Source organism: Scleropages formosus, chromosome 23, assembly GCF_900964775.1.
Source record: "Scleropages formosus chromosome 23, fSclFor1.1, whole genome shotgun sequence".
NCBI lineage: Eukaryota > Metazoa > Chordata > Actinopteri > Osteoglossiformes > Osteoglossidae > Scleropages > Scleropages formosus.
The window spans coordinates 18,224,679-18,250,307 of record NC_041828.1 but is presented as its reverse complement, the minus strand read 5'-3'; the positions used below and the strand labels follow the sequence as shown (position 1 = coordinate 18,250,307).

Below are 25,629 nucleotides of genomic sequence, written 5' to 3'. Positions count from 1 at the left end.
CTGGGGTGGGCAGCCGGCTGGGCTTGGACCCCAAGAAGATCCCCACCCACCCCTTTCCACTGTATTGTTCTGGATTTTTCTGGTCTGGCTTTGAACGCTCCTGTTGTTGTTCGCTACCAGATGTGTATGGGTTCTCTGGCAAATGCTCTGCAGCATTGTGTTGGGAAGGGACCTGAACTGAATGGCGTAGCAGCTGGCCCTTCTGTCTCGAAGCATCTGGGCTGTCCAGGCGTAGGTTTGAATCTGGCTCAGTCTATGTGGAGTTCACATGTTCTGCCCTTAATTGTGTGGGTTTCCTCCAGGTGCTCTGGTTTCCGCCCATAGTCCGAAGACATGATGTTCAGGTGAATTGTCTGTGTGGCTATGCAGCGATAGACTGGTGTGTCGTCTGGGGTGTACAATGACTAGTTTGGAGCGCAGTGAATTAAATCAAAATGAGAGGAAGCAACTAAGCTTTAGCTTTAAATTAGGAAGTACAGAAAACGTGCTAAGCTTTTGACGCGGAGATGTGCTAAGTTCCTGTGTTCACCAGAAGATGGCAGGAAATCACTTCCATTGCACCAAGTCTCCCGCTGAGTTTAAAATCGGTATGGCTCTTGTTGAGAGACTGGTGAATTTAGTTTTATATCGCGTACTTTTTTCATAACTTTTCATATTTTTTGGACAACTTTCACCCTCCACCCAGAAATAGCATGTTTTGTACGCCATAATAATGATTATGTTGTATACGATATAGTGATTGGGGGAACTACATTTCCAAGTGTGCACTTCCGGCTCGTTTTAGATGTCTTTTGGGAAGTGTAGTTTTTTTTAAGAGACTTGTTTTACCGTGAGCTATTCGAGATACGGACATGTAAGACTACAACTCCTAGAACTCCTCTACATTTTCGACTTTGGGCGTGTTTGAACGCTTCGCTGCGGTTATAGCTCGTGTTGCGGGAATGGTCACGCTTGACGTTACACTAGTGGAAGAACATTGCCGAAGTTAAGAACGAATATTGGTAAAAAATAAAACAAAAAAGACATTATAGTGAGTGGCTGTATAGAGTAACTGGACGCGATAAAATCGCTGTCACTTTTTTCAGAAGGAGCTCGTGCGGTGGAAGCAGTGGCTGCCAGACGCGGCTCGAAGAAGAAGTGTTTACGATCGCGGTCAGAGCCCGATCAGCCCGGACGGCGTTCTTATTTATTACGACCCAGTACGAGAAGCTGTCAACCTGTACAGTACTTGTGGAGTTCGTCCACCTGGAGGTTTGTACGGGATGCGATGCGTCAAGTCCTGAACTGAAGTTCTCCGCACGATCGGATCGCGTGTTCTGCCGCAGTATAATTTAAATATAATATATCGGACCCCTTCTAACAGCTTCTGATATAGATTATCACATCGTGGAGATTTCCTCATTCCATCGGAGTAGTTTTTTTTTTTTTTTTTTTTACTCTGTCAGTTAGGCTAAGTCCTTTGATCATCAGGGGTCCTACAGCAGCAGTGGGATTCGAACCATCAGCCTTCAGAATGGCAGCCCTAACCCAGATAGTCATTGCAAGCCTACAGCAGTAGCTGGAGGGGAAAAAATGCAGTTGCAGATGTTCACTTCAGAAACTGCAGTCTTATTCCATTAGTCCTGTCTTAGTGGAAGGCATATGATTGATGGGGGGGAGGGGGTGTTTCTGCTGAAAGTTGCTTTATAAAAAGAAATACAGTACAACTTAACTACAAATACTGTAGGTAATACTGTACATTACTCATGAATGAATAGGAAGAAAAGAAATGAGATTTTTATTTATCAGTGGTATTTACCAGCCATGTGATCAGTCCAGACTGAGAGTATAAAGAAGACCTTAAAGTGCAGAGTTTACTGTCTGAAGACATTATGTAGCGTTCTTTAATTTGTACCTGTTTGTAATTTGTAGGTTTTCTGGTCCATGCCGGCTTTTCGTCCATCTCCAGAACGATGCTGCCTAGTTTGCGAAAAGCCATGCGGTGCGCCTTCGTGATGACGCCCCGGGTATCCCGGGTGAGGGTTCGAGGGGAGCCAAGTACAGCGCGCGCGCCTCTGCCCCTGACGTTTGTGCTGAGCCGTCGCCTGGGGACACATCCTCACAAGGAGCCCATGGAGCCGCTAAATTCTCCGCGGGGGGCCAGGGACTTCATCTATAGCCTGCACCCCAGTGAGCGCAGCTGCCTCCTCAAGGAGCTGCACCGCTTCGAATCCATGGCCATTGCTCAAGGTAGGGGCTTCAAGCGAAGGCCGATGCTCTTCAGCTGACAAAGGCTGCCCCGTAAACCGTGATGTATTGTTTCTGAGTCCGGCTGTGGTCGATGTCTGACTTGAATGCTCCACCTGCTGTACGGTAACACCGACTCGCCGTGCTGCTATGAAGCTCCCGTGTCTGTTAATCTTTGGCTTTTATTTGCAGAGCTTTTTGTTTGAGATTCCATTCAAGTCGCTTTTTTGTTTCAAATGGTTCTCAAGCCAAAAAAAAAAAAAAAAAGTGAGCGTTCTGGTGTTGCTGAAAAGAAAAAGCAAAAAATAAGACTGAGAAATGGAAGTGAAAGTTATTGTGCAGCACAAAAGTATAATTGTAATCCTGCACTGTACATTTTTTTAGTGTTCTGTATTACTATTATTTTGGCATTAATAATGTGTGAAGTTGGTGAAGATTTTAACAAAGCCTTATTATACAACGTAGCAAATATGCATGGTAGTTGTTTATGTATACTCGTGGCTCATATAATACACACACACACACACACACATTGTCTGAAACCGGTCGTGGGGGTGTAAGGCTAGAGTGGGAGGGGATACACCCCGGATGGGACGCCAGTCCATCGCAAGGCACCCCAAGCAGGACTCGAACCCCAGACCCACCGAAGAGTAAGACCCGTCCAAACCCACTGCACCATCGCACCCCCCATCATATGATACAGTATAGGGTAATTTGCGACTTATAGCAAATTAAAAATCATTGGAACAGAACCCTACTCTGTGTGCCGGCAAAGTCTCAGACACTTGGGCAAATGCCTTTGTCTCAGGATGCAGCACTATTTACTGTGTCTGTGGAAGTAAAATATGTTGCATATGGTAAACATATAATTGTTTATGTTGTGATTAAAAATAATTAGAAATAGAAATTGCTGAATAATGGATAAACGTTTATGCAGCTACTGGTGTGATGTATACTGGTTCATACGTATGGTGGAACGTGGCAAATTAACTGTGCTTTAGAGTCACATATCTGCATCCGAATCTTTCCTTCTGCTGATGTACTTTTTGTATCGTTCTCTGAGATGCACGTCACTTTGGAGAAAATAATCTGTTTAATGAATAAATTTGAATGTAAAAATATCTCATTATTTTACTGTTATGAATAGCTGGATGGATTTTTACTTTAGCTGCGATTTAAGCATACAGGTGGTCCCTGATTTACGATGGGTTTCGCAAAACGTAACCCCGTCATAAGTCGAAAATGCATTTAATACACCTAATACACACCTCTGCCCAGCATCGCGAGAGAGTATCGCTCTGCAAATCGCTTGCCCGGGGAAAAAAATCAAAATTCGAAGTACGGTTTCTACTGAATGTCTGTCACCAGCTCACTATCGTGAAGTTTAAAAAAATCGTAAGTCGAGCCATGATAAATTGTGGGCCACCTGTACATTAATTTTAATGTATAATATTAGTACGTTCACTTTCTTGCAATGGTTTATCCATTCATACAGCTGGGTGGGATTCGAACTGGTGGCTCTTACCTTTACGCCAGCAGCTGCCCCCCAGTTTAAATTTTATAGCTTATATTTTTGCAGTATTTCAGTTTCTGTCCGGAAGTAATGTGTGTTTTTAATCCAGAAGCGTGAGGAACTACATTTCCCAGTGTACACTTCCACTTTTTTTGACTGGTGTAATTTAGGATAAGTACCTTGCTCAGTTGTTTCACAGCAGGAGCTGGGATTCGAACCTGTGACCTCCTCGTGCACAGTTTGGGGTTTTTTCATATTTGATTGTTGGTCTGTTGTGTTGTTCAGTGAGACGTGTCACCTGTCTCCTTTTGTGGAATTTAGGATTTGAACCCCTTTACTGGGCAGTTTTCGGTGTGCTCTGTCCTCTGTCCATGGCTCTGACTTTGCAAGTTTCGTCTCAGAATTTGCCTCCTTGCAGAGATCGTTCCCATCAGTCTGTCATGTGAGTCACGTGTACGTGTTGAACTTGGGCGTCATGTGCAGACAGCTCCTAACCCTCTGTCTGACTAAGGTTCTCCATCCAGCTGTGGTGAGTCATCAGACCGAGGCCCCGCGCTGCCAGCTCGTATCGGCCTACTGAAACAGTTTGGCGTTGGCCGCTTTGGGTCGGGATCAGAGCGCTCCTCAACACCGGGTGTATTTTTAGCCCCTGACATACAGGACCTGTGGATATTTGGTTACTGTACCGCAGGCTGTCAAAAGGGGGTGAGGATCTCCATGGTAACTGACACCACATCTAATCCAACGATACTCATTTCATTAACTATCCTTAACTCGGTCCACCCGATTACTGGAGGCCCTCCACTTACAACAGGGTTCCGCTCTCATAACCCTCCCGTTAACTGTACCGTGAGCGCTGCATCGTATGCTTTGGATTTTAAAACAGTACTAATGTACGATGATAATATACAGCAAGGTAATTATAAAAAAGATACACAGTACAGCTTAATACTGTCGTTAATACTGAACAGTACTCATGAGTAATGAACACTTACTTTTTCACTCGCTGGTTTTTTCAAATAAAAAGCAAATGAAACGGAATCACACATGAGAAATTCTGTAACCAAAATGCAGTTGCTGCCGGACTCCCAAACGACGACTGGTGACGTTATCGTGCGACATGTGGAGCGGCTGTCCTTGGACGTTACCGCTGATAATATAATAACGTTGATGGGACAGCTGTCGTAAGTCCAGGTGCTTGTTGACTGCATATGTCATTTGTTGTAATTTGAGGACCACCTATTGTCTAATGATGTTTCAGAGAACATCGTTAATTTTGTTTTGTTTTGTTTAATTTTTTTTTTTCTTTTCTTTTTATAAAGGAAAAAGAAAAAAAGAGGTGGTCAACAAAGCAATTTAGGCCTTTTTTTCCAAATGAATTTACACACACACCATCTGAAACTGCTTGTCCCATACGGGGTCGCGGGGAGCCGGAGTCTTACTCGGAAACACAGGGCGTAAGGCTGGAGGGGGAAGGGACACACCCAGGATGGGACGCCAGTCCATCGCAAGGCACCCCAAGCGGGACTCGAACCCCAGACCCACCGGAGGGCAAGACCCAGTCCAACCCACTGCGCCCCCCCCCAATGAATTTAATCAAAATAATTTTTATCGCTCTCTGGGATTTGGTGCTGTCGTGCGATTCGTCCAGTTGGAAACGCCCATCAACCTTTCTGTCCTTCAGCTCTACATTGGGACGTCCACCTCACGGTACCGTGTTCAGGGTTACCGCTGCACACCGGTCTCCGTCTTCTCCCTTTTCAGTCCGATGTCTGTAGTAAACAGGGCATTAGGAAGGATTCTCTTCCCAGGAATTTCGTAAAGAAATAAACAAGCACTCAGTCACTTTTCTGAGGTTCGTTATAACAACGGGGTTCTTCACGCTACCATTAACTGTGCCAAACGTTACAGTGATTTGTTGTTCTCTCTCCACGCTCCTTGTATTCGCGACACCTTGTCTATTTTTATTTCTGCATTATAGGCTCACTCATCCATGTTGGCACGTTTAATTTCCAGGAAAGACATTCGTCGTGTCTCTTTCAGTGACCTTCTCCTCTGCTTTCCTGTGAGCAACTGTGTGCTTGACCTTCCAGCATCCCAGAAGTCCCGGTACACTCGATCCCTGGTCTCTGTGGACAGGTCCCCTGAGTCCCCATCGTCAGCGGCGGGTGAACAGGCCACGCAGCAGGGTGCTTCACTAGGCCCCGGTGGCCCCGTATTCCTCCTGCCTGTCTGTGTTCTGTGCCCGTCTGCGTGACTTGCGATCGCATCCCCGCTTCTGACCAGCATGAAGTCTGAGTGATACAGCTGCTTTTCGCCACGCAGCTTCAGTAACGCTGTACTTACCCCGTACTGCCGTGTTTTTGTGCTTAATTTAACCCGTTAGCACCCTGTCTACTGTGTAAATATGAATATGGCCTTGGGGAGGGGTGATGGGCAGCTGGTAGCATAGTGGATGGAGCTGCTGCCTTTGGACCTAATGGTCACAGATTCAAATCCCAAAAAATCAAAACCTCCAGATGTAGTACCCTTCAGCAAGGTTGTTGTTGTTGTTGATGCCATCAAGTAAAGCCTGACCCACAGTGACCACCCGCGTGGTTTTCATGGCAAGGGAGGAACAGAGGGGGTACCAGTTCTGTCTTCAGTTCTGTTATGGGAGGTACATGCAGGGAGAAACATGCAATTGCTGCGCTCCTTGAGCGGGGCTTCGACCCCATATCCATCAAACAGCAAGGTACCCACCCTAAATTACTCCAGTAAAATTACCCAAATGTATAAATGGATAAATATTTATAGATAGCTTAATCTTGTAAGTTGCTTTGGAGAAAAGCATCTAAATTAATAAATATAAAATCACGTGCTGAACATTAAGAAGACATATTGGGCTGTGATTCAGTGCTTTTCTTTACCATCAAAACGTACATAACGCTTAGATTTTAGTATTAAAAGTTGTACAAGTTATTTTAATTCCTGTATAAATCCCAGAAGGGAAATGCACTTTAGTTTCAACAGCATACGACATGTACATATATGTGTATAAATACATGTCTAACCAAAATTATAAATAAGAAGAAAAATAGATTGGCAGGAAATGCTCTTTCACTGATATTCGGATAAAAGGTTGGCAGCGACAGCTCTGCTGTTTTTCGAACCGCGAGCGGAGCGTTTCGGAGGCCGTCGGTTAATGTTTCGATTGCTGGGGGTGACGGGTTTTGCTGGTGTGCGATGGAACCGGCAAGGAGCGTGTGGGATTTTTTTAAAATTAATTAATTTTTTTGCTGCAGCAGCTCTGTGCAGCTTTGCTCAGCATACAGGGTCCTCAGCAGCCTGTCTGCAGACAGATCATTGCAAAAGGCGTTCAGGACAAAGAATTTTCATCCTTGCTGTAGTTAACCTGCAGACACTGGAATGCATCACTTTTGGGGTTTTTTTTTTTTTTTGGTGTCCAAAAAAAGTCTGTTCCTATGAAGATCACTCTTTAGTATTTTGGTGATTATTATTTAGAGGCAGAATGATGCAACACACTGTTTTGCACTTGGTAAACAGCACCATGGTGCAGCGGGTAACGCCTGTGGGTCACAGTTCTGGAGATGGTCGTTGAGATGCTGCTCGGGGTGTGTGGAGTCTACAAGTTTCTCCCCAGGTTTACTGCCTCCCAAGAGCGTGGAAGGGGACGGCAGTAAACCACTTCTTCATCTTCCGTTTCGTTTAGCTTTACATTTATCTCAGACACTTTTCTCCAAAGCCACTTACGGTATTAAGCTACGGAGAGCAATTCATCCGTTTATTCAGCTCGGTAATTTTTACTGTATCAAGTCAGGGTGAGTACCTTGATCAAGGGACGGCAGGAGGTGGGATTTGAACCTGTAACCTGTGTGGCAGCTCTAACCGCTACGCCATCTACTGGCCCGTCCCCACATCTACGCTACTGACCCCTCACTGTTTACGCAGCTTTAAGACACAGTTTAATTTCTGCTTTACCGTTAGACCTTCCGTTCCCACCTGTCGCTGAAATAGACCTCGAACCTGAAATAGTTCGAAACAATCTTCCAACGTTGAAAACGAAGATCTTGTTTCCGTTTCGAATGATTATAATCGTTTCACGTCAAGAATTTGTGGTTGATTAATTTCCAATGTCACGTTTGCTGTTCGAAGAGTTATTGTAACATTTACTCGTGATGAAGTTTGCAACCAGAAATATAGCTAACGTTCAATTCCTTTGTTCTTTTTTTTTTTTTTTCTTATGATTATATGGATACAGGTAGTGGGATGTGTGTAGAAGATGTGTAGTGCAGCCTACTCGGTGTCGGCCAGGGGGCTGAAACGCAGAGCGCCGGTGATGAATGCGCTGCTCAACAGCAAGCCTGGATTTTTGCTTATTCATATGGAAATCCTGCTGAGAAATAAACATCCTTGCCAAAGTCGTACTGGCTGTTTGTCAGCAGGAAAATCGCAAAGTCATTTTTTTTTTTCCTCGGGAGAATTTCCGTGTTATTGAAACCGATCGTGCTTCAGTCGGAAAAGCCAGTTTATTGCCTCGAATGAAAGCGTGAGAGAGGTTTTTTCACCCCCCCCCCCCAGGCATTTATTTGGGATTATCTGCAGCACTCAATTTAGACAGAGGTTGTTCGTCATCTCTGCTGCAGACACGGGGAGGTTTTCTGACTGCATCTCATAGTTATGGCAGCATCACATACCCAGAGACCACAGAACTGTGCAGTATCAGCTTGTGTCCACTGTGTTAGACATCTCATGAAATGTCCAGATGGGTAACAGGTCCTCCGATAGGCCGCACCAACTGCACCAGCCGCTAAACCCTCACACTTACCCCAGTGTTTTTTTTTTTTTTTTTTTTTTTTTGTCTTCCAGAGAAACTGGAAGTGGCCCCACCGACTGCTGCTCAGCTGAGATACGGTGAGATTGTGGCCCTTGTCTTCAGGTCCGATCTTTTCAGTCCCGTCTCCTTGGAATGCAGTCATCTGAACTCTCAGCCCACGCTATAAACCGGGGCGGGGCGGGGGGGGGGGGGTCCGACATGCAGCCCGATGTTTCACGTAATTAAGCCTGCAAAAACATTGTAAAATATGTACTGTATGTACTATAAATACAATAAATTCTATTAAATTTCATGATTAAATTACAGCTTTAGTTAGACACCCACACCAAAAACAGCAGAACGGTTGCAGGTGTACCTGTATACCGAGAGGTGCGTCAGCGCCTCCGATTCAGGGCTGACTCAAGCTGCTCTCTCGCTTTCGCTCGGACTTCGGCGTTGCAAATATTTTAAGAAGCAGGGGGAGGAATGCTGCCCCATCTACTGATTTTTCAGAAGCGCTTTTCCAGTGCGGGGTTGCGTCGGTCTAGTGCCAATCCTGGAGAACGCAGGACGTGAGGCAGGGTACACTTGGACCAGTCACACCCGCTAACACTCACTCACGCAGCCCTCCTGAGATACGTGTCTTTGGATTGTGGGAGGAGAGCAGAGCACCTAGTGGAAACCCACATGAACGCAAGGAGAACATGCAGACTCCTCACAGACCGAGCCCGAAGCCTTAAGAGGCACCAGCAGAACCTCCTGCCAGGGCCGGTGCTCAGCTCTTTGGCATCTCTCAGCGAGAATCACTTGGCACCCCTTAGACTTCCCTCTCTAGATTAATAAAGGTGAACACACACCCATACATATAGTGCTCCTTGAAAATATGAGAACCTCATGTCTTTTAGTTTTACCACAAAATCATGTATGCGGTAGAAACACGGAAGTAGTGCAGGGGCATAATTAAGTGAATCCCGAGTTGTACTGGTTAAGCCAAGTAGGTAAGTAGAATCAGGTTCATAAATCACAATCATTTATTCATTTTAAACACTTATTTTAAGATTTAGATTGTATGTGCTCATTTTAATATGAGAATAACAACCATCCCTATAGGGTTCACATACTTTCAAGCAGCACTGTATATATGTATAGTGTATATTAAACTATTTCTTTTTTATTACGCTTGGTTTTTTGTTAACTTTTTCCAGCGTTACAATTTTTTTTTCAGTTTTACTGTGGCACCTCCAAATTTTCCCATCCTTGGGCAATTTATTAGGTTTGATTAATTATGAAACCAGCTGCATTCCCTGCACACCTTGTTACCCACCAAGAGAATTATTGCTTCTTTAATCCTGTGACCAGAAATTGCAATTTATCACTAACATATTACTATACTCTATTATTGCTAACATTAACATATTATGTATTGCATATATAGTTTGTTTTTTGTCTTTGCAGCTTCATGTCAGTGTTAAACTATTTTGATTCCTCTCAATGCCTGAAGAAGCACATTTAATGATCATGCTGTATGTTTTACATAAAACATTAGCTTACTCTGTTTTTCCCTGAGTTGCTGTACTCTGATTTCATGTTGCTCTTGCAGTGCTTTTACATAATGCGATTCCCTTCGTCGGCTTTGGCTTCCTGGACAACGCCATCATGATTGCTGCAGTAAGTAAGAAGAGAGCAGTTTTTGTGTGGTTATCTCAGCCCTGATGGGTGTTCTTATTTTCCATTACCAATTGAAGGAGGAGGAATCATCTGCTGATTTTGAAGTGATTTATTGTATGTTATTTGGTGCACAAGTCTTATTTTTCCTTTTGAAACATTACCTAAAATTTTCGATTTGGTGACAACCAGGATTGATCTGAAATGAAAGTTTTAAAATGATTGTTTCATCAGAATACTGATGGAGGTATGTTTATTATGGCTCTTGAGTGCAGAAACAGGGCCTCATAAGATGACAAGTTATAATTCAGTCACTACTGTTGTTTTCTCATGAAATAAGACTACATTGGTCTGTTTTGGCAAAAATATTACAAGTTTTTTTTTTTTAAATTAATTGCAGTTTATGATGCTCAAAGAAAAGTAACATTTTTGTTCCTGTGTGCAGGGAACACAGATTGAATTGTCCATAGGGGTGGTGTTTGGAATATCAACCATGGCAGGTATGTACAACTCTGATTTGGATGGTTGATGGGAGGTGTCCTGACAGTGTCCTCATTTGAGGTCAGAGTTTCTCCACCTTTGCTGAGCACAGCTTGAGCAAAGCTCCGCCAATCCCTCCTGAGCCATTGAATGGTTCTCCGGAATCTCTTTGAGGCCGACCAAAAGTAATTTTCCATGGCTTCTCTAAACTCCTTCTGTGCTCTGGATTTGCTTCATCCACTGCAGTCACTGCTGAGTCAGGAGTCCCCAGACCCAACCAAGCCCTAAGGGCCTCCTTCTTCAGCTTGACACCTTCCCTCACCACTGGTATCCACCAGCGGGCTCTTGGGTTGCCGCTGTGACTGAAACCAACAAGCTTTTGGCCACAGCTGCACCTGACTGCTTCCACAAGGGAGGTTTTGAACAGGGTCCATTCAGACTTCATGTCCCCTACCTCCTCCGGGACATGGGAGAAGTTGTCATGGAGGTGGGAGTTAAAATCATTCTGGACAAGGTCCTCCGACAGTCGATACCAGCATACCCTCATTAAATGCCTGGGCCTACCAGATCTGTCTTGTCAGTTTTCCCTGCCATCTGATCCAGCTCACCACCAGATGGTGATCGGCTGGCAGCTCAGCACCTCTCTTCACCTGAGTATCGAGAACATGTGGCCTCAAGTCAATGAAACAACTACAAAGTCGATCATTGACCTTTGGCCCAAGGAGCTCTGGTACCAAGTACACTTATGAACATCCTTGTGTTTGAACATAGTGTTAGTCATGGACAAACCATAGCTAGCACAGAAGTCCAGTAACATTTAACCTTTCGAGTTTAGATTGGGCAAGCCATTCTTCCCAGTCAGCCCACTCCAGGTTTCTCAGTCATTGCCACCGTAAGCGTTGAAGTCTCCCAGCAGGACTATGGAGTCTATAGGTGGGGCCCTGTCCAGAACCCCTCCCACCTTCCCCAAGAAGGCTGAATACTCTGAACTGCTGTTTGGTGCATGAGCACACACAACAGTCAAGAGTTTTCCCTCTCATAAGTCGCACTAAGTATCCCCACACCCGCCCAGTGCCTCTTACCCCGTGCAACTGCTGAGTAGGAGAGAGACCACCCCCTATCCAAGCGTTTGGTTCCAAAGCAAACAATACAATGTGAGTGTAGGTGAGCCCAACTAAATCTAACTGGTATCTTTCAACCTCCTGCACTAGTTCCGACTCCTTTCCCCCAGTGAGATTACATTCCATGTGCCAAGAGCCGGTTTCTGCCACAAGAGTCCGTCACGCCATGCGGCACCCTGCCCCCTCCTGCTGCCTGAAAGGCATTGTACCAGACCCCCATGTTAGACCTTGCGGGTGGTGGGCCCACATGACCCCCCTACGTTGCCTTTTCGTGCTGAGCCCGGCCGGGTTACGTGGGCTGCCCGGCCACCAGGCGCTTGCCTAGAAGCACTACCCCCAGGCCTGGCTCCAGGGGTAGGTCCTGGTGACCCTATTCCGAGCAGGGTAAATGTTGACTTGTTCAGGTTCGCCATAGGGGTTTTTTGGATCGTGTTAGTCTGGATCTTCACTCTACCAGGAGCATACTTCTCCCAACGATAAAGCTCTGGAGGTCCCTTGATCAGTCAAACCCTTCTGCCACAACAAGGCCCCAATCCAGGAAGGGTGCCACAAAGCTGCGCACACAATTTTTAAAGCAGTTGTCTAACCTAAAGGATGTATTTTTCCAATTCTTCTGTCAGAGTCTGTCCTGAACATACGGAGATGAACGAAAATATTGACACCCTTGCACTTTCTACAGATGACTCGCAAATATCTCTAAAAATTGTGGAATACGTTGGTCAATTTCAACAATTCTTTATTTTAATGTTAATATTATGGAAACTTTGCTTTAAATTCAGAACTTAATATATCCCTTTAAATCAGAAAGTAAAAAGAAATGGCATTGACAAAATTATTGGCACCACAGACTCATTGTTTGGTCGTACAGTATTTGGTCAAAGAAACTGCAATCAAGTGCTTCCTATAGCATTCAGTGAGCTTCCTGCAACTTTTCACTGGCAGTTTGGCCCATTATTTGCTGAAATACTGATGTGATACTTATAGCTTGGAGGCATTGTGCCTTTGGCCTGTGCTGTGAACAGAAACATGAACAGTGTTAACCGCACTATGGCTGTCATCGCAAGACTGCAGCTGATCTATTTTTGGCCAGTCCAAGGGAACATAAGGTAGCGGCAGCCACTGAATAGCAGAAGGCTGGCAGGGTTACTTTTTACTGTGTTTTGTCTTGCTGTATTTGATAAGAGAAGGGCCGGTTAATGGAGTTGGTCCAACACGTAGGGGCGGTACTGGCAGCAACAGTCATGCGTTTGTGTAACGTGCTGATCCCTACTATGATCGGTGCTATGTTTCGATATTAAAAACCTTAATAATGGTTTAAATAGTTCTGCTTGGAGAAGTTAATCCAACAATAAAAAAAATCTTATTTGATGTAGCATTTATTTGTTTTTTGTGTTATTTATATATTTCTTACTCGATGTAGATGAAGATTTTTTTTTTTTTTCCCCCCAGTTATCAGTTCAACATGCAGCGCTCTTTAGGGTGTATTTTCTTTGTCTGCGAGGGTCATCTGTTGAGAATGACCTGCATTTTCACCAGGCTTGTGCGTTTAAACTATTTCAAAACACTGTCTGCTTCATTACGTGTACGTCAGAGGTGAGCAACCAGTTTTCCCTGTCCGTTTCTGTGGCCAGTCAACTAATATCCACACCTATTTAGAGAAATTTATTTCAGAACTTGAATGACACACACACACACATTTTCAGAACCGCTTGCCCCATACGGGGTCACGGGGAACCGGAGCCCAACCCGGTAACACAGGGCGTAAGGCCGGAGGGGGAGGGGACACACCCAGGACGGGACGCCAGTCCGTCGCAAGAAACCCCAAGCGGGACTTGAACCCCAGACCCACTGGAGAGCAGGACCGTGGTTCAACCCACTGCGCCACCGCACCCCCCAACTTGAATGACATTCAATGTCAAATATAAATACCAAGGCTTGAACTTGACAGAAAACAAAATTTTCCCAGTTCTTATCACAGACTGATCCATGTCTGAAAAAGGGATGACAAAGTTAATATATTACAGTTTTGTCAGTATTAGCTGCAGCTTATTACATCAGTGCTAGTAAAACCGTACTTAGAGGCATTTCACCTCATGAAAAACTAAAGTTTTGCTCATATTATGCTGCATATTATTTAACATTGCAACATTTTCATCTTGTAGTGCTTTGGCATAAAGGGTGTAACTAATAAAAAGCAAACAATACAAAAAGGTGCACTGACTAAAAAGCTTGTCACTGCAGCACTTTGCATTTTTGAGGTGTTGCTTTTTTTAAGGCGTGCAAAAATCTAATAAACAATCTTACAATGTACACTGTTACAGTAATCAGAAAATTTTCAGATATGTTCATTTCATTCACCTAGGTTGGTTGGCCATGTACAGTATGTTTACAAAATAGCCACTTGGGGCCACGGGATTGCGCAACTCTTGACACATCATGTAAAGCCACCACAACTAGGGCAGCATGGTGGCACAGCAAGTAGCGCTACTTTCTCACAGCACCTGGGTGGTGCGAGAGGATGTGGGTTCGATCCCTGCTCGGTCTGTGTGGAGTTTGCATGTTCTCCCCATGCCTGCTCTGGTTTCCTCCCACACTCCAAAGACATGCCGTTCAGGTTCCCCCATACTGTGTGAATGACAGAGAGTGTGTTCCACTGATGTATGGATGAGTGACCCAGTGTAAGTCACCTTGGTGAATAAGGTGTGTGGGCTGAGAATGCTACATAGTATCCATTGTAAGTCGCTTTGGAGAAAAGCATCTGCTAAATGAATAAATGCAAATGTAACTTGCCAAGTAAGTGGCCTGTTTGCTGGAAGCTTAGTTGGTGTGGCAGTCACATCAACTTTTACATCCATCTAAGTGACTGAGTAAGTCTATATTTTCATCTGTGAGATCACAGTTCACCTCTGTTTCGCCAACAGCACTGAGACCTTAACCGTTGAACCAGATGTTACCTTCGTTCATTTGTCTCTTTTCTCCAGAGCAACTTCCACTGTTAAGCTACCCACATTTATTTACCCATTTATACAGCTGGGTAAATTCAAAAAAAGTGCCTTGCTCGAAGGTACTACAGCTTGAGGTGGGACTCAAACCTGTGGGCTTTTGGGTCTAAGAGCAGCAGCTCTAACTACCGTGCTGTCAGCTGCTCCCTTAAATATCAGTGGTCATTTTTAACGTGTTAATTCATTAACAGTTTGTGGCATACAGGAAGGCAAACCACAAACATATGTAGAAAATATCTGAGCATCCCAATGTGCAGCATAATGCATTACCATATCCAGCTGTTTCACATATGGCAATCATTAACAAACACCTAGTTGCCACGACTCCCATATTTAAGCTCCTGTTTGACCGTGAGAAGGGACTTGCCTAGGAGTGAGAGACTGAGAAGGACCGGATATCAACCGTTCTGATTCCTTTCGGACACCTCATCCAGACTAAGACTATAGAATCCGGAATCCTTGAATCAGTGTCCTCTTGTCCCACAAACCAGTTTTTCACCCAGTTATTTCTCAGTTTTAGGAAGTCCCAAAAAAGCTCCGAGTTTGATTTACGCTGGCAGGTTCAGTGCTCGGATCACTTCGATCCCCACACACGTGGACAGCATCTGGAGGTCCATCATGGACGTCTCCTTCGCAGAAGTCGCCGTAGGTTGTGAAATGCCAATAGATGATTTAAGCACCCATTTTCAATTGATCATACGTGATTATCTGTTGAGACCTTAAGTTCTTAATTTAGCTGGACTGACCCCATTTTACATTGGTTTGCCCTGTAGAATACTTGTGGAGTTTAGACAACAGTGGAGATATTTTTTTTTTTGTTGTTGTTTGCAGCGGCTGCCCTGGGGAACCTGGTCTCCGACCTGGCTGGACTTGGGTGAGAACCTCCTTTACCTTTCTGTCTCACTGCCTCAAAGTTGTAGAGTTCTTGCAGGTGTCTTTCAGAACCTGGGGTAATTTGGCTGCAGCTCTAGGCAAATAAATGTCTTTAATGTCAACATTATTTGGGTTCTACAGGAAGGACCCAGACTGAGCTTGAAAGTAACAGGAAATCAAAAGTGCGAACGTCTTCTGCCCATGTGTTAATTAGGGGGCCAGTTATTATCAGTCATTCACCAGGAAATGGACTGATTCACTTAACAAAAACAATTGTTTCTATAAACAAACCACGATATTTTTAAACCACCAGTATATCTTTAAACAATTTTAGATCCACCCTCAAAAAGTGTAATGCGAAGGACACTTATTGACCATGTCCTTAGACCACAACTGGGCAGTTTCCGTCCTCAAGTGTACAGAACGTGTGTAGTTGCTTTTATCAAAGAAATTATTTGCGTGGTAAGTCGCCGCTCCTCGGAGGGTATTTCTGGTCTCCGATATTTGCAAACGTTGATAAATGCCAGGATAAATACCAATTAACAACACATCCTGAAGTCTGTAGAACTGCAGCTCTCCAGGATTAGTGCTCCCAGTCCCTGTGCTGGAATAAACGAAGTTTGTATTGATGAAATTGTTATATTTTAAACGTAAAACTGTTCTTTGGTTTAACACATAACATGAGATCAGACTGTCATCGTTTGTATAGGTGTGTATGAGTGACAAAGAGTGTGTGTTCCACTGATGTATGGATGAGTGACCCAGTGTAAGTAGTGTATCTAGCAGTGTAAGTGTTTGGGTGCTCTGGTTTCCACCCACACTCCAAAGACATGCTGTTCAGGTTCCCCCATAGTGTGTGAGTGACAGAGAGAGTGTGTTCCACTGATGTATGGATGAGTGACCCAGTGTAAGTAGTGTATCTAGCAGTGTAAGTGTTTGGGTGCTCTGGTTTCCACCCACACTCCAAAGACATGCTGTTCAGGTTCCCCCATAGTGTGTGAGTGACAGAGAGAGTGTGTTCCACTGATGTATGGATGAGTGACCCAGTGTACGTAGTGTATCTAGCAGTGTAAGTGTTTGGGTGCTCTGGTTTCCACCCACACTCCAAAGACATGCTGTTCAGGTTCCCCCATAGTGTGTGAGTGACAGAGAGAGTGTGTTCCACTGATGTATGGATGAGTGACCCAGTGTAAGTAGTGTATCTAGCAGTGTAATTCACCACAGTGAATAAGGTGTGTGGGCTGATAACACTACACAGAGTTCACTGGAAGTCGCTTTGGAGAAAAGCATCTGCTAAATAAATAAATGTAAATGTAGGTGAAATTATGTTTTGAACGTTAGAGTTGCGATTCTTTGGTTCAAAATGCAGCAGTTTGGCAAGTGGTGATGCATTTATCATCCTAAATGTGTTAGTGTTTAGGTCGTTTACACTGACACCTCGTATCCCCCGTCCTGAGGGACAGATTGTCTCTGACTGCCAGCATCCTGTCACAGTCAGCACTTAACGTGCCAAAGCCTAATGCGGCGGGGCTGCCTGCAATAACATTCCCGCCTGCTCGCTCCAAGTTGATGCATGGTGCGGTCTTGTTAAACCAGTCGCGTTCAGGCAGTCACTCGGCATTCGGTTCTTTCTTCATATTTTGATGGTTTAGGTAAAGCGCAATAGTAATTTTCCGTATTAGTTACGTGTTAATTCCGTATTAGTATTTTAATTTTTAATTTTCATTTACACCTCTATCCAGTCAGGTAGGTAGAAGCTTAATAAATGCATATAGTTTGCCCCCACCTTACAGAAATAACGCATTCCTGAAATACCCTTCGTGAGGCGGATTCCCATAACTCGCGATTATTACCATTGGTTTCGATTGTAAGAATTGGTGTGCATTCTTGAGCTCCCAAAACTACCCTGTGCTTTGCTTCAAAGTGACTTAAAGTGTTAATCTACCTAAAATTCGTTACCAAAATATTGCTGGGCAATTTTACTGGTCTAATTTTAGGGTACGTTCCTTTCTCAAGGATTTTACAGCTGGAGGTGGGATGTGACCGTGCGACATTTGTTACCGGCTGTGCAGTTTATGCCAAAATGTCACCGAATCCATTAAAATAGACACAGTTGCTTCAGTAATTAACATTAGTTATCATAACAGTATAACAGTGCTGTTTCCCTTCATTAATTTCTCTATAATACTGTATGTCAGCCTGCTCTTGTTGAGCTTTTTTGTAGCCATCATATGCCACACACTTAACGCTCTCAAACAAAGCATACAGTACATACTGTATATACATATGATACTCTGTTTATGTACGAATTCAACCTTTAATGCAAAAATTAGAGCAGTAAAGACAGAAAAAATCAGTAAAAACTGTGCAAATGAATTCACGCTCATTGAATAAGTTATAATTTGGATATTTCTAGCATGGGCCCCTGTGATACGGTGCTGCAGACTTGCATGAGCCTTATCGTGATTTTGTAACGGTTTTCCTCTGGTGACGTGACCAGGCTTGCAGGTTACGTCGAAGCCCTGGCCTCCAGGCTGGGCATGCAGATCCCAGACCTGACACCCAAACAGGCTGACATGTGGCAGACGCGAGTCAGTTCACACATGGTGAGTGACCCTCTCATTCCCCTCCTCCTCCACATCATTGGCATACGTGTCATATAGCACAGCTGAAGCGCGTTAGTCTCCGTTTTGGACTTTTCTTTCCCATTTTGAAAGAATGGATGACTGAATAAATGAATTGATAGATCTTTATTAATCCCTGTTAGAAATTCACTTTGATTGCAGCTGCAATCCAATGGGGGGGTGCAGTGGCGCAGTGGGTTGGACCTGGTCCTGCTCTCCGGTGGGTCTGGGGTTCGAGTCCCGCTTGGGGTGCCTTGCGATGGACTGGCGTCCCGTCCTGGGTGTGTCCCCTCCCCCTCCGGCCTTACGCCCTGTGTTGCCGGGTTAGGCTCCGGTTCCCTGTGACCCCGTATGGGACAAGCGGTTCTGAAAATGTGTGTGTGTGTGTGTGTGTGTGTGTGTGTGTGCAATCCAATGTACAACATACATCAATAATCAAATCTGATGTATATATTATTTACATTTGTTCTTTTAGCGGGTGCTTTTCTCCAAAACGCCGTACATCTTGCAGAAAAGTACGACGAGTGCATTGCGTCAACAGAAAGAGACTTAGATGTAGTGTCTCTCCAGAACAATTTTCAACATGTAGAAATAATTAGTTTGTGCTGCAGATAGTGTAAGAGTGACACGTGCGATTCATGTTTTTGCCAACCTGTATTGACGTTTTCCTCGTCTGAAAGGGCAAAGCTGTTGGGGTCACTATCGGCTGTCTCCTGGGAATGTTCCCGCTGCTGTTCTTGAATGACAACGATGAAGAGGAACAGAAGAGCAAGTCCTCAGAAGCCGGCGGAGATTGAACTGCTCCCTCCCGCCAGCATTTGATTTCGAACGGATGCTTTTAAGGGAAAGTGCTATTGATGGGAAAACTTTCACTACAGAAGTGCTCCAGCTTACTACGAGTCAGTTTGTCTCTGCTCTGAGAGACCAAGGTAAACTGAGTTATTAACAGTACGCTGATCCCTCGCTAACCGGTCCTCATTCGTTCCTGAAATCCAACTCAATTTCGAAAAACTGGACAACGAAATTACTTATTCCATCCACTGTTTTTGTATCGGCAAAAATACCAGTTTGTTCCAACCCCATTCCAAGTTCACTCCAAAATCCCTCTAAATGATGCTTAATATCATTAGGAACTAATAGAATAAGACAGAATTATGGGCCTGCCTCTAAAAAGCGTCCTCACTATTTAAACTTTTTCAAGTCTACATTTGAAAAAGAGGTAAGAACAATGAATTTTCTTTTTCGTTCATTGTTTTTTCATCTACTTTTAAATTCTGAATAAATATGGCAATTGGTTAATTTGTTATTTTATAGTTAGTACTTTTAGATGTTCTTCCTCCCCCCTTGCTGGTGCTGATCATGAAGGTATCACGAGGCACCTGTAAAGCACACATTCCAAAAGTGAGCTATTTGCAGAAATGTCATTCATAATATGATATAATGTACATAAAACAGGAAAAAAAAAAAAAACTGATTTTATAGTCTGGGAGATTTCGAGTAAACTTACAGTGATAGTGTGTGTGGACTGGCTGGAGGAAGACAAAAGCAACATGTCACATTTAAATAAATGAATAATGAGAAAATTAAAGCACAGTGGGTCTCTTTCTCACACAGCTGCTCTGCACAATTTTCAGATGTGGTCTCAGCTTATCGTGCTGGACCAAATGCGCGAGACCAGATACTTGAAAGCTCGGAGCGATTAACCGGAAGTGGCATTAATCGTGTCCGAGCGGATGTTTAAAAACGTGGATATCTGGCGACCCATTAACGAGGGATGAGTGTACATATTAACAGAAGCATGTACTCTGATGATGCCTGTGTTACATTTTTTTACATTTTGTTAGAATGACTGTTTGCATTAAAAAATGAGCAATCCTTGGATTTGTTCAACTGCACTAACCGCTTTTGTGGTTTTGACCGTGAAGATGTCGGCATAGTGGTAGTTTAGATAGATAGCTGGTTTAGATAAGTCTCACCTGTTTCTGGAGGACCCTCCCTCCAGGTACCGCCATGCTGCTGATGTTGTGGTGCTGTGATGCATTCAGATTTCTTTATTGTATTCTATAATCCTGCCAAGTAGCTATTTTAATTAATTCTATATTAATAACAGCAGGGTTTAGGTCATTTGTTACCTTCTGGAGACTTGAAACCTAAAATTAAAGATTTATAACACCAGATTTAATTAACCGGTATTTCTTGGGTTGAGATACCGAATGTGTTGTTTAAAATGAAGCACTTTTGGCTACTTGTGTGTCTAATGTTAGAAGGAGATGGAGGATGCAGAATTGAAGAACCACATTTGGGAGAGAACTTTAGATTTTTTTTGTATAACTGTGCTAATTCAGTATCATTTTGTAATACAGCAATCTCTCGATTTACAAAATTAACCTGTTCCTGAAAATGGCGTGGATACCAAAAGCCTATTTCCCATTATTTTAAATGGGGGGGAAAAAATAATGTGTTCCCATCCCATTTGAAAACCCTAAAATAATTTTTCCAGATTTCGCTAAAGCACTGTACACACCTGCAAAAATATCAGACCATTATTTCAGAATTGTATAAAACACATTTACGTGTTTTCATTTTGTAGACGTTTTTCTCCAAAGTGACGTTCATCTCAGGAAAAATACAAATGTGCATCAACTCCAACAGGCAGCGATCTGGATGCATGCACATGAATCACTTTATCATCATCAAACACTTTGTGAGGTGGTCATTAATCGCTATGTTTCTAGATAGTATGCTTTGGAGACAAAATCAGTTTTCCTCATATCTAGTAAATACCGACGGACATTCATTAATGGCATTTATGTACAAATAAGTGCAGATAGCAAAATATACAAACAAGGCAGTTTACCGCAACAAACTTTACACTCGGAGTGGTGAGAACAGTTGGTTGCGAGTTGTGGTGGGTGGAGGAGGGAAAATTCTTGGCAGTCATTCTTGCACTGCCTCTCCACAAACGCATCAAACCAAAGCAAAAAGACAGGAAACCAACAGAAAACATCTCATCGTACACTAGTACCAGCGACAGTATGCTAGACTTCAGCTCCACTCACACTATGTGCGACTTTTTTTATTTTTTTTGGCTATGCTTCCAAGAAATTTCGTGATTCTTGATTGATTTTTTTTTTTTTTTTAAGTTCTGGAAATTCAAAATTGGGTATCAAAACCCAAGAGCCTTTACACAGACATTTAAGATACAAAAAGTTTGTAAATCGAGGCATTTCTGTATTTCACAAGCTGCTCTATGTAGTGCCCAGACCACGTACCACAGGGGGGTCGAACCCCTTCCTCTTTACACAGAGCAGCATCAAAACTGGCAAATAGCATGTGGATTTTACTTCTAACAGCAAAAAGTGTTTTCGCTGACTTAGATGGTTTTAATAAGCAATGTTTTGTGTATTGCAAGGGCAAATCAAAAATTTATCAGATAGAAGGATGACATCTCTTATGTGCACTTATTTTATGTTTTTTAAACTCTGAACATTTTTCAAGTGGACCATCCAGGAAATGATGTATGTTAATTTTTTTTTTTTTTTTTTGGTGCCCTCATTTCTTGCAGTTTTCTAAATGTGGGATCTAAAAAAAATTGGGAAAACAGTATTTTGCACTTTGTCTAAGGAATTTATGTTGTACTTGGAGAGTGCTTGCGATTACACGACATCATTGCTTAAGCGTTTGCACCTGGAGCCAGGTGATTTTTCAGTGCATGTTCTCATTTAACATTAATGCAGATTAATAGAGGTTCTTTGCATGTACTGGCAAATTGTTTCAGAATTTTTAATTTTTTTTTTATTATTAGAAGCTTATGAAATTAAGCATGTTTAGCAGAAGATCAAACCTTTGTGGTCATAGCAATATTCCTCATACTTTAACGAGATACAAGTGATCTGATGAAGATTATCTTTTAGACAGTGCTCGGATCACCAAATCCGAAAATGTCTTATTACTGATTTAAGTTGTCTAGAAGATATGCTATTATACTTTTTTAAATTTATTTTCTAATTTATTGCCTTTTCAAGTACTTGGGGAATGACTGTAAAAGAATAAAAATATCCTAGGAGCAATCTCAGTGTGGGTAAAATGCAATATAGAATGTACAATACGTAACATGTTTTGTGCCAGATTGTCCAGTTCCTCCACCTCTTTAACAGGAGACCGTACCGGTTTGTATCCTAGCAACAGCTCTTTCATAAAGCGGCCCCTTTCTGAAGCAAGTCTCGAGTATATTATTTTACCTCTTCTTTTTTTTTTTTTTTTTTTTTTGAAACTTGTGATACTTTAGCTCAGCCGTCAGCACGAATGTGGCTGATATTGTGTTTTCGTGATGTGCATCTGCACCCAAACGTGGTAACTTGTAACACAAAAAAGACACAATGGCATATGGGTCCATATTGCTGTGTCAGATAGCTTAAAGATCAATGTTGCACCGATGCTGGAGTGTATATTTTTCGCTCAGCTGATTGAAATGTACAGGTTATATGCTTTAAGGATGTTTCCAGATCCAATATTGACAATGCAAAAACGAGATGGACGTCACTTGAAAAAGACACTACGGTTGCACCTTTTCCAAATGCCTGTTACAAGTGTGAGTGCGGATTGTTACTTATGTGTTCAAATTTGATATGAATGCGTCTGCTTGTAAATAAGTGTTTTAAAATAAAGCACTTTTATACATTCACATGGCAGTATGGCATGGCATATTGATTTTTTTTTTTTTTTTTCCCCTCTCCTTGTGCCATAGCACAGCAGTAACTCCCAGCTGTGTATATGGCTTTGCGATTATGAGTTCCAAATTCCAGCTCCTTTTCATTGCTGGGTTTTCAATATGTCATCATCCCTGGGAATATAATGTTATACATACAACAGACAGTTCTTTTTTTTAATTTTGGGCTTATTAATTCGGGTTTGTAATTAAGAACAAGCCATAAAAGAAACCACATCAGTTTGACTGAGAGGATCTGCAATAAACAAACACAACAAATGATTATATTTATTATAATAAATCAGTGGAATACAAACCCTAGAAGCGATAACTCTGCTGTGGGAGAAAATAGTAATTTGTGTCACCAGCTTTGTTCATTGCACTTAATTTCACACACACAGTTGCAGCATAGAGTTTACTCATGCATATTAATGTAGTCCAGCCATATAATAGCGGGGAGAGTGTGACGACTTTTTCACTGCAGGGCATATAGCGTTTCCTATTGAGAAGTGGAAAGTGTGTTTAAATAATTAAACTCATCCGTTTTTGTCCGCTATCTGTTAATAGCGTGAAGTGTGGTGATGGTTCGAGGCGTGTTCGCGACCATAATTCCATCCTTGAGTGGCATTCTTGCCACCAAATACGCAAACCGTTGTGGAATTGGGTTTGCATATTTGGTGACGAGAATGCCTCCCAAATGTGGAATTATGAATATGAACAGGCCTGGAAGCAGAACTAAAGGAGGCCATCCAAAGAACTCCTCATTATATCCTGATATCAGCTTTTCCGAAAATAACTAGTGGCCAAAGGCAGCATCTCGGCATCCTCTACGCTGACAGCTGAAATCAAAGATGTGGAAGATCTTGGCAGGAGATGAATCCCACGTGAACGTTTCCTTCAACATAAATGCAATAAAAGCAAGATGCAAATCTTCCCTTTCCGGATCTCTGCATTTTGAGCAGCCAAAAATTGGCTCCATTAATTCCATACCCAACATTTCTCCACCGCGAATGTCATGTGAATAATTTAAAGTGTCATCTATCTATCTATCTATCTATCTATCTATCGATCTAAGATTTCCAGCACATTAAAAATATTTTTGCGAGGGTGTTTGTTACTTCATCGTTGAATTTTCCGGTTGAAATTTTAATTGAGGTCAATATTGTTATTAATGGGTTTGTAATTCCAGTGTCATTAATGGACATTTATGTGGGCTTTGTGAGGCTTTGAACACACTGGGCTGCATTCTGAAATTTCTCAGCGATTGTTTGGCTTCCTGCAACCTTAATATAATAATTGTGTTTACGTTTATTTATTTAGCTGACACTTTTCTTCGGATTGACTCACGGTGTTAAGCTACTTCTAGTTATTTAATTGAATTATAATTATATATATAATTATACAGCTGGGTAATTTTTTTTTTAAATTTAAGGAATACTGATCTGCATGACCAAGCAGTGGTAACCAGGTCCTTGTCCTCACATTGCAGGCACATCCCAAAGTCAAGGTAAAAGTACAGTTTTACAATTATAAATTCTTACATGTTTGGAAGAAAAAAAAAAATTGTTGCATGTTTGTACAAGGATTTGTTAAAAAGTGATGAGACCATACCTGTCATTCTGCATCTGAACATCACTCAGGGTTGGGAATCTTTTTTTATTTCTAAATACTTTCCTTCACTCTCTCTATAGTTATTGCAGCTCCAGAAGTTTTTTAAATCTGAACATGAACCAATTTTCCATATAGGTTTTCAAACACAGTGATTTCAAATATCAGGGAAATTCAGTGTTGCTGCAGAGAACTTTACACATATTTTCCCCAGCTATTTTAAAAGCAGCTACTTGAACATAGCTGTGTGACCCAGACGTTTACATAATCCGTTTCACCATCTGTTAGTTTTATGTTTATTTTTAAGCGTGAGCAAGCATTACAAAATGTGATGTAAAATAGGGAATGGTTTATTTATATAACCAGAGGCATTTTTTACTAGTCGAATATAAATATCCTATGAAAATTTTGCTGTCTGTTTGTCGCATCGAAATGGCCGGGATGGTTTCTGCAATGCGGTGAAGAAACGTAGACCTTGATACAACTGCCTAAGACTTTAATGGCTCTCAGCAACTCTACATTAACATTTGCATATATTAATTTAGCAGATGCTTTTCTCCAAAGCGATGACAATATCAGAGAACAATACAAAAGTGCATCAACTGAAGCAGAGCTTTGGATGCAGACACGTGATTCTTGAGTGCAGTTAATTTGTCGCATACCACCATATCAACTAGTATACATCACAGGGATAACTGCATATAGGCTTTTCCATTATTAAACAAATTGTTAAAAGTTATAAAACATAACAAGTACAAGTTCATTCATCACTGATGTGATCAGGGAAGAAGGGAGTGAGAAAAAGGTGAATTTTGAGACCCTTCTTAAATGTAGAGAGAGAGAGATTCAGCAGTTCTGAGGGAGAGGTTGTTCCATCATGTGAAAAGCCAGACCTGGAAAGATTTTGTTCTTTTGAACCTTTTGTGCATGGTATCATGCAGCAGAGCATCATTTACCCATTTATGCAGTAGCTAATTTTACGTGTTACCGGGT

General features: G+C 42.5%; 1 protein-coding gene across 2 annotated transcripts; it reads left to right on the top strand.

The window, feature by feature from the left end:
- The first annotated feature begins 907 nt into the window (after positions 1–907).
- Positions 908–20,597, top strand: tmem65 (transmembrane protein 65). 2 transcript variants are annotated; one of them, XM_029248443.1, is made up of 9 exons: positions 908–1,001; positions 1,086–1,251; positions 1,912–2,229; positions 8,609–8,653; positions 10,156–10,223; positions 10,666–10,720; positions 15,655–15,697; positions 18,197–18,302; positions 19,001–20,597. In XM_029248443.1, exons 3-9 carry the CDS (start codon positions 1,953–1,955, stop codon positions 19,115–19,117), a joined length of 711 nt encoding a protein of 236 aa, XP_029104276.1. In that variant the 5' UTR covers positions 908–1,001; positions 1,086–1,251; positions 1,912–1,952; the 3' UTR covers positions 19,118–20,597. The 2 variants fall into 2 exon arrangements, with proteins under 2 accessions (XP_029104276.1, XP_029104275.1); XM_029248442.1 differs by having other exon boundaries at positions 908–1,251.
- Positions 20,598–25,629: the final 5,032 nt, after the last annotated feature.